The following is a 13,366-nucleotide window of genomic DNA, read 5'->3' on the forward strand; positions in this document are numbered from 1 at the left end:
TACCATGCCATTTTTGCTACTATGGCTTTATAGTTTAATTTAAGTCTGGCATTGTGATGCCTACTGCTTCATTTTTCTTACTAAGAATTGCTTTGTCTATCCTGGGTCTCTTATTTTTCCAAATGAATTTCATGATTGTTTTTTCAATTTCTATTTCTATGAAGAATGTCTTTGGGATTTTAATAGGAATTGCATTAAATCTGTATAGCATTCTTGGTAGTATGACCATTTTCACAATGTTAATTTTGCCCATCCAAGACCGTGGATCTTTCTGTCTTTTCTTCAGTTGTTTTTTTTTTTTTTTTAAGTATCTTTCACCTCTTTTGTTAGATTGATTCCCAATTATTTTATCTTTTTAGGCTATTATGAATGGGGTAGATTTTCTAATTTATCTTTTAGTGGATTTATCACTTATGTATAGGAATGCATTTTATTTATGGGTGTTAATTTTTTTATTTTTTTTGGTTCTGAGGGTTGAACTCATGGGCACTTGCCCACTGAGCCACATCTTCAGCTCTATTTTTTATTTTATTTAGAGACATGGTCTCACTGAGTTGCTTACTTTTGCTTACCTCACTTTTGCTGAGGCTGGCTTTGAACTCTTGATCCTCCTGCCTCAGCCTCCCAAGCTGCCGAAATTACAAGTGTGCACCATCATGCCCAGATATGGGTGTTAATTTTATATCCAGCTCCTTTGCTGAATTCATTCATTAGTTTTAGAAGTTTTCTGGTGAAAATTTTTGAGTCTTCTAAATATAGAATCATGTTGTGGGCAAAGAGTGATAGTTTGAATTCTTCTTTTTCTGTTTGTATCTCTTTAATTTCTTTCTTCTAATTGCTCTGGCTAGAGTTTTAAGGATAATGATGAAAAAAGTGGTGAAAGAGGGCATCCTTGTCTTGTTCTAGTTCTTAGAGGGAATGCTTTCAATTTTTCACCATTTAGAATGATGTTGGCCTTGGGTTTAGCATATGTGACTTTTACAATAGATTTTCTCATGTTTAGATCATGAAGCACTGCTACATTTTGTCAAATAGTTTTTCTCTATCTGTTGAGATGATCATATGGCTCTTGTTTTAAGTCTGTTGATGTTATGAATTATGTTTATTGATTTCCATGTGTTGAACAAACCTTTCATCTTTGGGATGAACCCCACTTGATCATGATGCACTATCTTTTTGATATGTTTTTGTATTCTATTTGCCAGAACATTATGGACATGTGAAACTATAGCAGATCTAGTATTCATGTCTTTAGTATCAAGGAAAGAAAGAAAATGGGACTAAAAAGTATGCATTGATGTATCTGGAATATCCCTCAAATTTAGCAAAGAACCTAAACCTACAGATTCAAACTGAGAAAACCTCAAATTAGATAAATCCAAACAAACCCATGCCAAGACATATCAGAATCACCTGAAAACTGAAGAAAAAGAAAAAAAATCTTCAAAGTGGTAAGAGGGGGAAAAAAAAGCACCTTATCTGTAGGGAAAAGAATAGTTGGACTGATACCATTACCAGAAACCATTGAAGCCAGAAGTGGCACAGTATTTTCAAGTAACCAAGAATCCTATTTGAAGTGAAAAAATTCTATAAGAATAATGGGGAATAAAGACATACTTAGATGAAGAAAAACTAAGAGAATTTGTTGCCAGCATACCTAACCTAAAGAATGGTAAGAGGGAGTTGCTAAGACAGGAACAAAATAATTAAAGAAGAAATCTTAGAACATCAGAAGAAAGAAAGAACAACAGAGTGAAACATAGGCTACATACTGTTACAATGCATGTATTTCTTATGCCTCCTTGTTTTCCTATCCACGAGTCTTGGTCTTTTCTTGAATCTTAATTTTTTTAATAAGTTCCCTAGGTAGTTTTCAGGTGATGGAATTTAAGACCATTCCTATTCTAAAGTCATTGGCAGATCCTGAGCATACCTCACTGGCTCACAAACTCTTTAAGAAGCATGGTGATTAGGGAAATCTTTCTTTGCTTCATTGGTAGCTTGAACTTTTCATTTCAAGTCATACTGGTAGGAACAGCAAGAAAAAGACATGCTCAAGGAATTCTGGGGGAAATTTAACAAAACCACCACTTACAAAGGTGGTTGCAGGGTTAAGCAACTAATAAGGCATAATAAAGCAACCGGAAACAATCAGAAGTTAAGACCATTGTTGGAAACAGAATGAGTAGGGAGTCAATCCAGCAAGAGTAGTAGTGGACAGAGAGATGTAGTTCTAGAAGAACCCTACCAAGCCAGAACCACAAGGCCCCAAAACATGAAGTAAGAGAGACATCCAAGGATTTACCTCCTTACACACCAGATCTTCTGCTATCTCCGATTGGTATAACTGAAATGGAGAGACCAAAGGACAAAGAATTGGATGTTAGAGTCTTCAGGCCACAGTGGTAGGTAAGAGAGGTGAAGAATACATCTGGGAATGGGGTAAAATAACCATGAGTGTCGAAAGCAAAATTCAAGGAAGATAAACTTGATTTGTAAACTGTACATGGTTAAAAAAAAAGCCAGACAAAATACTTTTATACAATATACATGGACAGAACTCATTTGTTACTTTTTTGTTTAATTGATTTTTAAATTATTCAACTAAAAAAACAATTATATAGGTTTAGACAGAAGTATGGAGATTAAATGTGAAAGTCTGTCTTTAGCTTCGTTTTCTCAACTCTTTTCCCCTTAGGTAATCACTTGAACAATGTGTTGGGAATACTCCCAGGGCTTTTGCTATACACTGACGTGTGTAAATGGTTAGGGTTCTCATTCTACATAAGTGGACTTACAAATGTGGTTTTAGAACTTGCTTCAAAAATGCATATCTTGCCAGGCATGGTAAATTACGCCTGCAATCCCAGCAACTCACAAGGTTAAGGCAGGAAGATTGCAAGTTCAAAGCCAGCCTCAGCAATTAAGCAAGGCCCTAAGCAACTCAATGAGACCCTGTCTCTAATATATATATATATATATATATATATATANATATATATATATATATATATATATATATATATATATATATGGCTGGGGATGTGGCCCAGTGGTTAAACACCCCTGGGTTCTATCTCATCTGATTCAAATGTATGATATGTCAAGATCATTGTACTGTCATGTGTAACTAACTAAAACAAATTTAAAAAAAGGAGATAATTGAGATGATTAATATATACACAGTACTGAATCTTATCTATAAATAGAATATATATCTTACCAAAAAAAGCAGATCTTAACTATTTTAATTCTACCTTGTATTCCATAGTATGGAGGTACCACCAACTGATTTTTTTTCTTGCTGTTACAAACTATAATAAACATCCTTTATTCTTTTTAAAATTCTTTATTGATACTTATTTGTTCATCTTTATGAGGATACATTATGGGAATTAGATGCATGTGTACAATGTGTAATACTCAAGCCAGGGTAATAAGCATTTCCATCTCTTTAACATTAATCGTTTCATGTGTTGGGAATTTCATACTTTCCTAGTCATTTGGAAATATAGATTGTTTTAAGCAATAGTTACACTACTGTGTCATAGAAAAAATAACAACAACTAATTTCTCCTTTCTGTGTTTTGATTTCTCTTGTTGAACTTCTTTGCATTCTTCCTCTCTTCTGCCTTCCTAGTTTCTAGTGACCACTATTCCATTACATTCTTTGACAAGATCAAGTTTTAATTTCTCCAAATGAGTGAGAACACATATTTGTTTTCTTGTATCATACTTCACATAAGACCTCCAGTTTCATCCATGTTGCTACTAATGATAAAATTTCATTCTTTTTATGGCTGAATAATATTCTGTTATGTGTGTATACAATACTTTCTTTATTCATGCATCCACTGATGGGTATCTTGATTGATACTATATTTTAGGTATTTGTGAATAATGCTGCAATAAGCATGGGAATGAATGATACAGATATAGTCTCCAGATCCTTGGCAAAGGCGCTAAAAATATGTTGGGAAAAAGACAGACTTTTAAACAAATTGTGCTGGATAAACTAGATATCCGTATTTAGAAGAAAGAAACTAGATCCCTAACCCTCACCTTGCACAAAAGTCAACTCAGAATGGATCAGAATGGTAGGAATAAGACTGTAAACTTTGCAACCACTGGGAAAAAAATGTAGAGTCAACACTCCAACATATAGGTATAGACAATGACTTCCTCCGTAGGACTTCTAAAGCTCAGGAAGTATATGAGAAATTAACAAATGGAATGCCATCAAATTAAGATGCTTATGCACAGCAAAGGAAATGATTAAGAGCATGAAAAGAGAGCCTATAGAATGGGAGAAACTTTGCTAGCTACTCTTCTGACACAGGATTAATATCAAGAATATATAAAGAACTCAAAACACCAAAAAACAATATATCTATAAATAGCCAAATGAACTAAATGAACACTCCTCAAAAGAAGAAATACAAAAGGCCAGAAAATATATGAGAAAATGTTTAACATCTTTTGCAGTTAAGAAAATGCAAATCAAAACGATACTGATTTCATCTCACTCTAGTTACAATGATGATCATCAAGACTACAAATAATAATGCTGGTGAGGATAGGAACAGTGAAAGGAGCCTTCAGATGCTGTTGGTGAGACTTAAGTTAGTACAACCACTGCAGAAATCACTATGGAGGTATCTCAAAAGATCAGGAATGAAACTACCATGTGACCCAGGTATACCACTCCTTGGTATTTATCCTAAAGAATTAAAAATCAGCATACTATAGTGATACATACATACCTATGGTTATAATAGCATATTTCACAAAAAAAGTTTGTGGAACAGCCTAGGTGTCTGTCAACAGATGAATGGATAAAGAAAATGTGATTTATATACACAATGGAGCTTTATTCCGCCATGAAGAAGAAAATGTCATTTATAGGAAAATGAATAGAACTTGAGAACATTTTGTTAAGTGAAATAAACTAAACTTAGTTAAGGGTCATATGTATTCCCTCATTTGTGGAAACTATAGAGAAAAAAAAAAGGTAAAAATGTGTGTATGAAAGGGAATCATCTGAAAACAGAAAGGAAACCAGTAGAGTAGAAGAAGACAACTGCGGGGAGAAAGGGAGAAAATGAGGTAGTACTGAGAAATTAAATTGCCCAAATTATGTTGTGTGCATATATGAATAGGTAACAATGAATATGTGTGATTTTAACCCACCAATATAAAATATTTTTAAAATATACATGGGCCGAGTATGGTGTAGTTCATGCCTGTAATCCCAGTGACTTGACTCAGGAGGCTAAGGTAGGCAGATCATAAATTCTCTATCTGCCTGGGCAATTTAGACACTTTCTAAAAATAAAAAGGGCTAGGGATATAGCTCAGTGATAAAGCACCCCTGCGTTCAATCCCCAGTTCCAAAAGTACGTACGTACATACATACATACATACATGGGAGTGTTAAGTATTTTTTGATAGAATGATTTCATCTCCTTTGGCTATGTACCCAGTATTGGAATTGCTGGATCATATACCAGTTCTGAGTTTTTTGAGGAATCTGCATATTGTTTTTAGCAATGACTGCTAGTTTACATTCCCACCAACAGTATATAAGCTTTCTCCTTTCTCTGCACCCTTGTCTGCATTTGTTAGTTTTTGTCTTTTTGACAATAGCCCTTCTTAGTAGGGTGAGATACCACATTGTGGTTTTGATTTGTGTTTCCCTGATAATTAGATTGAGTGTTTTTTAAATATATTCATTGACCAAATGGTCTTCTTTTGAGAAGTATCTGTTTAGCTCTTTTGCCATTTTAATTGGATTATTTGGGGGGAGTTTTGGTTTTTTTTTTTTTTCAGTTCCTTATATATCCTGGATATTAATCCCCTATCATATGAATTGTTCACAGATACTCTCCCATTCTGTAGGTTTTCTCAGTTTTGTTGATTATGTTCTTTGCTGTGCAGAAACTTCTTAAACTTAACATAATCCCATCTACTTTCACTTTTGTTGCCTGTGCCTTTGTGGTTCCTATTTGAAAAACCATTGCCTATACAATGTTTTGAAGTGTTTCCCCTATGTTTTCTTATTTCATAGTTTCAGGTTTTACATTTAGGTCTTTGATTCATTTAGAGTTAATTTTGGGGTACAGTGTGAGGAAGGGATCTAGTTTCACTCGTCAGCATGTATATATACAATTTTGTCAGCACCATTTATTGCAGAGGCAGTCTTTTCTTTATTATATGTTCTTGGTGCCTTTGTCAAAAATCAGTTGGCTTTATGAACATGGATTAATTTGGGGGTTCTCTAATGCTGTTCTATTGGTTTATGAATCTTTCTTATGCCAGGATCATTGTTTTTTTACTTTAATATAATAGTATGTTTTAAAATAAGGTATTGGTGGACTGGGGATATAGCACACAAAGCCCTGGTTCAATCCCCAGCACCACAAATAATAATAATAATAATAATAATAATAATAATAATAATAATAATAATAATAATAATAATATATTGGTGTTTCTCCCTCCAGATTGCTTTGAGTCTTTTGTAGTTCCCTGTGAATTTGAGGATTTTTTTCTTCTATTTCTGTGAATAGTCTTTGGTAGTTTGACGGAAATTGCATTGCAACTACAGATTCCTTTATGATGGTATTAAGATCATTTTGACAATATTATTCTAATCCATGAACACTGTATAATTTTTCCATTTTTTGTCTTCTATAATTTCATTCACAAGGTTTTATAATTTTCATTATAGAGATAATTTACTACATTAAATTTCTAATTTTTTGTAGCTGTTGTGAATATGACTGCTTTCTTAATTTCTTTTTTCAGCATTTTCATTATTGGTATAAAAATGTTCATGTTTTATGTTAATTTTTTATCCTGCAACTTTATTGAATTCATTCAAATGTGCTAATAGCTTTTTTATGAGATATTTAGGTTTTTCTGTGTTTAAAATCATGTCATCTACAAACATGGATAATTTAATTTCTTCTTTTCTAATTTGGATGCCCTTTACTTCTCTTGCCTAATTACTCTTCCTAAGATTTCCGCTACTATATTATAAAGGTAGTAAAAGTGGACACCTTGACTTGTTCCTAATCTTTGAAGAAATACTTTCAGCTTTACCCATTCAGTGATATTGGCTGTGGGTTTTTCATATATGCCCATTAATATTTTGAGGTATGTTCCTTCTATACCTTACTTGAGAGTTTTTACTATGAAGAGATGTTGAGTCTTCTCAAATGTTATTTTTTCATGTTTTCAAATGATCATGTTTTTTTTTTCCTTCATTCTGTTGTGTTTTATTGTGTGTTAATTTGCATGTGTTTAACCATCCTTGCATCCCTGGGATGAATTGCACTTAATCCTGGTATATGATCTGCTTAATGTACTATTGAATTCAGTTTGCTAGTATTTTATTGAGAATTTTTGCATGTATGTTCATCAGGGATATGAATCTAGTTTTCTTTTGTATTTTATATTTTGATATCAGGGTAATGCTGGCCTTGTAAAGAGTTTGGCAAAGTTCCTTTTGTTTTGAATAGTTTAAGAAGAATTGGAATTAGTTGTTCTTCAGCATTAAAACCATCAGGCCCTGGCCATTTTTTAGATGGGAGTTTTGATTACTGCTTCTATCTCATTAGTGATCTTTTTAGATTTTGTTTCTTTTTAACTCAATATTAGTAGATTGTATGTGTTCATGTATTTATTCTTTGCTTCTAGGCTTCCCAGGGGTTTGTTTACATATAATTGTTCTTAGTATTTCTGTAGTATCACTTGTAATGTCTCCTTTTCCATCTCTGGTTTTAGTTATTTCGGTCTTCTTTTTTTCTTAGTGTAGTCAAAGGTTTATCAATTTTGTTTATACTTTAAAAAAAAAACCTACTTCATTGATCTTTTGGGATTTTTGTTTTTATTTTTTCTTCTGCTCTGATATTAGTTATTTCTACTAATTTGGGTTTCATTTGTTCTTTTGTAAGTTCTTGAGGTGAACTGTTAGGTTATTAGAGATCAGGATTTTTGTTTTTGTGGGGTTTTTTTTTTTGATGTATACATTTATTTCTGTAAACTTTCCTTTACTGCTTTTGCTATATCCCACATATTTTGATATATTATTTTTAATTTTTTTGTCTTTTAATTTCTATTTTCTCTTTCTACCTCTTGGTCATATAGACACACGTTATTCAATTTCCATGTATTTGCATACTTTCCATTACTGTTGTTGATTTATAGTTTTCTCTAATTGTCTGAGAAGATACATGATATGAATTCAGATTCTTAAAATTTATTGAGATTTGATTTGTGGCCTTATATATGATTTATCCTGGAAAATATTGTACTGATAAGTGTGTATTCTGCTGCACTTGGATGAAATTTCTGTAACTGTTAGGTTGATTGGTTCTGTACTATGGTTCATTTCAAATGTTTGGTTTTTGACTTCCTGTCATATCTGTCCATTGAAGAAAGTAGGGTATTGAAGTCCCCATCTATTACTGTATTAGAATCTATCTTTCCCTTTGGCTCTAATATTTGCTTTATATATTTGAGTCGTCCCATATGGGGTACATGTATTTTTACAATTTTCTTCTTACCAAAATGATTGTTTTTTCATTAAATTTAAAAATGTCAAAGGAGGTCATTATATAAAGTCTTTATATGAGTATAGCTATTCTTGTTTGCTTTTGGTTTCCTTTTTTTTTCTGTCAAGGAAATTTATTGTGTCCAATAAATATCTCCAGGTTTGTAGTAGATCATCCTTAGTTTGGTTCAAGGATAGAAAAAGATGCATTCTCTTGGTCTAATAGTAGTATAAGCAATCAGGCCTTTGGCAGTAAAAGACTTATACCTGGATCATTGATATGTATAAATCAATAAGTTTACCACTGTTATACTAAAATTACCATTTCTTTTTTTCTTCCAGAGAACACCATGGGAATGCTATGCAGCCCTCTGTCAAGGATAACAGTGGTAGCCATGGCTCTCCTATCAGTGGAAAATTAGAAGGCATCTTCTTCAGCTGCAGCACTGAATTCAATACTGGGAAGCCACCCCAGGATTCACCTTATGGAAGATACAGGTTTGAGATTGCAGCGGAAAAACTTTTTAACCCCAACACTAACCTATACTTTGGGGACTTCTACTGTATGTACACTGCTTATCATTATGTGATTCTTGTTATTGCCCCTGTGGGATCACCAGGAGATGAATTTTGTAAGCTGCGCCTTCCGCAACTCAATTCCAAGGATAATAAATTTTTGACCTGTACAGAAGAAGATGGGGTGCTGGTTTACCACCACGCCCAGGATGTCATTTTAGAAGTCATTTTTACTGACCCTGTGGATCTTTCTCTGGGCACCGTGGCAGAGATCACTGGTCATCAGCTCATGAGTTTGTCTACCGCAAATGCAAAGAAAGATCCCAGCTGCAAAACCTGTAATATCAGTGTTGGACGTTAATGCCCACTTTTCTTATTCTTACTCAGCCCCTTTTCTTCCCTTAGGACCATTCTCTGTTATCCATTTATCATCTGATGTTTTCCACTGAAGCATGCACATGCCGCTATCACCAAAAGTAAACTACCACTTTTCAAATTTCATTCAGAGCTGTTTTAGTGTTTCCTATTCCCCACCTTTCCCACTACTTTCAATGATGTTTTCCTTCTGACACTTTGCCTAGATGCTGCAATGTTTTTATTTTTACTTTATGCCAAACATAACAAAACAATTATAGACCGCTTTAGCAAAATACAAAATAATGGCTTATAAATGGTGTTTAAATGTGCATTCATTTTAATCTACTGAACAAATATTGGGATAACTCCAAACCGCATGAAAGGGTGTAATTGCAGCATGAGTTAAATCTTGAAGCCTAGAATTGTCAGCACTTCCAACTTGTTGTTTGACAGTGTTATTTATGTTATTTATATTAGCTAACAGGAAACAACTACTGTGTTTCAACATAATAAATATAATAGAAAAATATTTTATTTGTATTGTTGTATAAAATATTTACAATCATATAGAATATATAGTTACATTTTAATAGCAATTGTATACATGTCACGAAACCATTTCCCTTATCAAAGATGTAATTTGTAAACCTCAAATAGTTGTGTATTTGTCCTGTTCCAAGTAGATGACTTCAATTAAACAAATTTATGAAGGACATTATTCTCATTCATAAAAGTTATGAAATATACAGAGAAAATGAGCCTCTGAAATAGTCTGCTTCTGAAATCATCAATATTCTCATCCAAACTATATGAAAATGTGAATTTCTTCATGCTTAAACATTACATAAAATAGAAATGATTGGTACATGAGAAAAATGTCAACCTTTTACTTGTTTTTATAAAAAAGCAATTTAGTACAAAATAACAAAACAATATACACTGATGTTGATGAAGCAAATAAAATATTCTGGCTTCTTTGCCAAGGTGTTATAACAATTTCCAAACCTTCCGTTTTTATATAGAATGAATCACTACAGTGCATGAGAAAATTTTTTCACATTACAAAGTATATACCTTGGAACATTAAGAAAAATGCATATTCCCAATGGAAAAATAGTTATATAACTTTTAGTTATTGTAAACAAAAGATTAGCAATAATACTATGATCACATTAGATTATTATACTGCAGACGCATCTATCCAAAATACCTATTTTAAAATTTTAATAATATAAACATCTGTCAGTTATAGACAAAAGATAATTCACAAAGTACATGCTATCAGAATGAACTTTGGTAACCAGAAATGTAAAATTCAAATAACATAAAATGATGTGTTATTTTTATATAGAAATAAAAAAATTAGCAGTGACACACTCTAGTATATTCTAGGATATTGAAAGCCTAACATACTAAGGGACAAGGTAGTCAATGTTGTATCACTTAAAAGCTGATTAGAAATTTCAAATAAATTATTTTTTGTACTAGCTGTCTTTCACAAAAAGCAGAATTTGTTTTCCTCATGGGAAAAACAAAACAAACATGCTTTTTTCCATACATCAATATAAACAATCTTTGGACACTAATAAATTTTCCCTATCAAATGTGGCCCAACTATATACTATTTAGATTTGACAAAATATTGGATGCATTTTGAAATAATTATATTGACTGAGTTTTCTTCTTGGAATGGAGGAGGCTCAATTTTTCCCCCTCAGTTAGATGGTTACCTGTTGCATGTTTCCCCCATTTAAATCCCTTCTCATATATAATTACACTTATTATCCCATCTTAAAAATAGCTAATACTACAGCTAAAGTGCTTACATTTTCAGTATGTCAGAACTACTTAGCAAGAGTGGTAGAGAGAAATACACTTGACCTTATCTTGGGTGAAAGTGATCATAGACATTTCCTGAACCTCAAATAGTTTTGGCCACATCTTGCTTGCTGATAAGGACCTCTAGTAATCTCAGTTTGGCTTTTATGTGCTTGTATTCATAGTACTCGTCTGCCATTGGTATCCTATCTTCTTTTTGTGGACTTCTGCAAAACAGAAAAGATGATCTATTTGTTTACAGTGAACCAAGTCATTACAAATACTTTTTTTAAGAGATAATTTTTTTAATATTTATTTTTTAGTTTTCGGTGGACACAACATCTTTATCTTATTTGTATGTGGTACTGAGGATTGAACCCAGTGCCTCGTGCATGCCAGGCGAGCACGCTACTGCTTAAGCCACATCCCCAGCCCCCATTACATATACTTTTGTAATTCATACATGAAAGTACAAGGTAGCAGCTTCTGCTTGGTTTTTGCATAGTCATCTTTACCCATTCTTCAGCTTCACTTACTCTTCCATGTTTATAAATAATTTCCTTGGAGGATTTGAATGTCAGTTATTCTATCTAGTGCTTAGTTGTATAACAATAGGGTAAGTGAAAATTCTGAGGAAAAACAAAGGCTAGTCCTTTCTTAGTTGTCCCCCCACTATTTGCCAAAGGCCGATGCCTATGCAGAATGTTCAGTCTTAAAGTTGTTAAAATTGTCAACCTGAAAACCCTAGAGAAATCTGATCATAAATAGTTCATAAATTTGTGGTGACAAGAAAATATACCCCCAATGGTTACAAACTTGAAACATCTCCAAGTTTTCTTATAATTATAATGCCCGTCTCTGCTAATGTGTAGTAGAATCACTAAGCTGTTCATTGAGTGAAGTAATTTATCTGTCCAAATTGAATTTGTTCTCTTCACACTAATTCTCTACTGGGATATGTAACAAGGCATAAATTTTGATACATATGTAATATACTATTACTGAGAACTTTTATGGTGCCATAAAACTTTTAGTCATCATTTGCATTGTTATTTTACTTTATGGATAGTTAGGCCTTCCCAATAAAATACTGTAGGAAAACAAAATTACAGTTCATATTTCTTAGACATTCAACTGTTTGATTTTAATTGTAATAAATTACCACTTTTATATTTAGATGAAATGCTGTCACCACAAGGGGGCATGCAACTTCATAACCAAATATAGGTATATCAGAAGTGGGTTTAGGACTCAGAGATACAATAGAACGCTGTACATAAAACACAAAAAATTAACCTTCCAGTATGTCAAAGGGCATGCGGAGTAGCACTGTAAATCCACTAGGGCAGGACTACCAACATCTTGGGAATTTTCTGACTCTTCAAAGTAGAATACTGGGTTCAAACAGGTAAAAATGTAAATTTATTTTAGGAATTCAAAGTTATGAAAAGAATGTATGCACATCTTAAAGTGAACCCACTTTATAACTGTTTAGACTATTTAGTCATGCAGTGACTATTTGGATTTAGGTTACAAAAACATCTTCCTTGATAATTCCCCAAATGAAAAATTCACACAGGATGCCTTTAAAAAGACATAGATCAAAGTTTTTAATACAAGTCACCTGTATTCGCAAAGCATAATAGAGAAGACAGTCCAGACAAAGTCACTATTCCAAGGAATGTTTTGAAGGGAAAGTTGCATGAATGTTTTATAGAAGAAAACAAATCATCTAAATTTAACACATAACATTTCTCACATAGTTAACATAAGCAGAAAAATAAGTTAGACTTGTAGCAATTCACTGGCAAGAACGATTTCAGATGAAACACTTGAGTGAATTACGCGTATATTCTGAATGCAAAAAGTTTCTCACTTAATAGGTCCACTCCTAGTGAATAGCTCTCTGATGAACTGAAATGGAAAAGCTGACAAGGACTAAAGATAAGTAGACCAAGCTTGAATGTTTGGAAAATAGTCCCTTCATCAGGGAAACTCCCAGGCTGCTGAATCTGAAAACAGTTCATAAAAAAACAAATACCTAGATGGGGAGGAATACCAAGGAGATAATTATCACTGACTATAATGCTTATGCTCTAACCCAACCCCCCCCCCCCC

The 13,366-nt window shown here is 33.0% G+C and overlaps 2 protein-coding genes across 9 annotated transcripts in view; one reads left to right on the forward strand and one right to left on the reverse strand.

Moving 5' to 3' along the window:
• Phyhipl (phytanoyl-CoA 2-hydroxylase interacting protein like) overlaps positions 1 to 10,426 on the forward strand; it is a 58,365-nt gene extending 47,939 nt beyond the window's left edge. Inside the window, exon 5 of the mRNA XM_015504684.2 lies at positions 8,900 to 10,426. Within this exon, the coding sequence (XP_015360170.1) occupies positions 8,900 to 9,434 (535 nt within the window). The 3' untranslated portion in view covers positions 9,435 to 10,426. The remainder of the gene's footprint in view (positions 1 to 8,899) is intronic.
• The window catches only part of Fam13c (family with sequence similarity 13 member C), a 118,422-nt gene continuing 114,996 nt past the window's right edge, over positions 9,941 to 13,366 (reverse strand). For all 8 annotated transcript variants that reach the window (XM_048813994.1, XM_048813989.1, XM_048813978.1 and 5 more), the window contains one exon: positions 9,941 to 11,475. In XM_048813994.1, coding sequence (XP_048669951.1) covers positions 11,352 to 11,475 — 124 coding nt within the window. In that variant the 3' untranslated portion in view covers positions 9,941 to 11,351. The remainder of the gene's footprint in view (positions 11,476 to 13,366) is intronic.

This window comes from Marmota marmota, unplaced genomic scaffold, assembly GCF_001458135.2.
Source record: "Marmota marmota marmota unplaced genomic scaffold, marMar, whole genome shotgun sequence".
Classification (NCBI taxonomy): domain Eukaryota; kingdom Metazoa; phylum Chordata; class Mammalia; order Rodentia; family Sciuridae; genus Marmota; species Marmota marmota.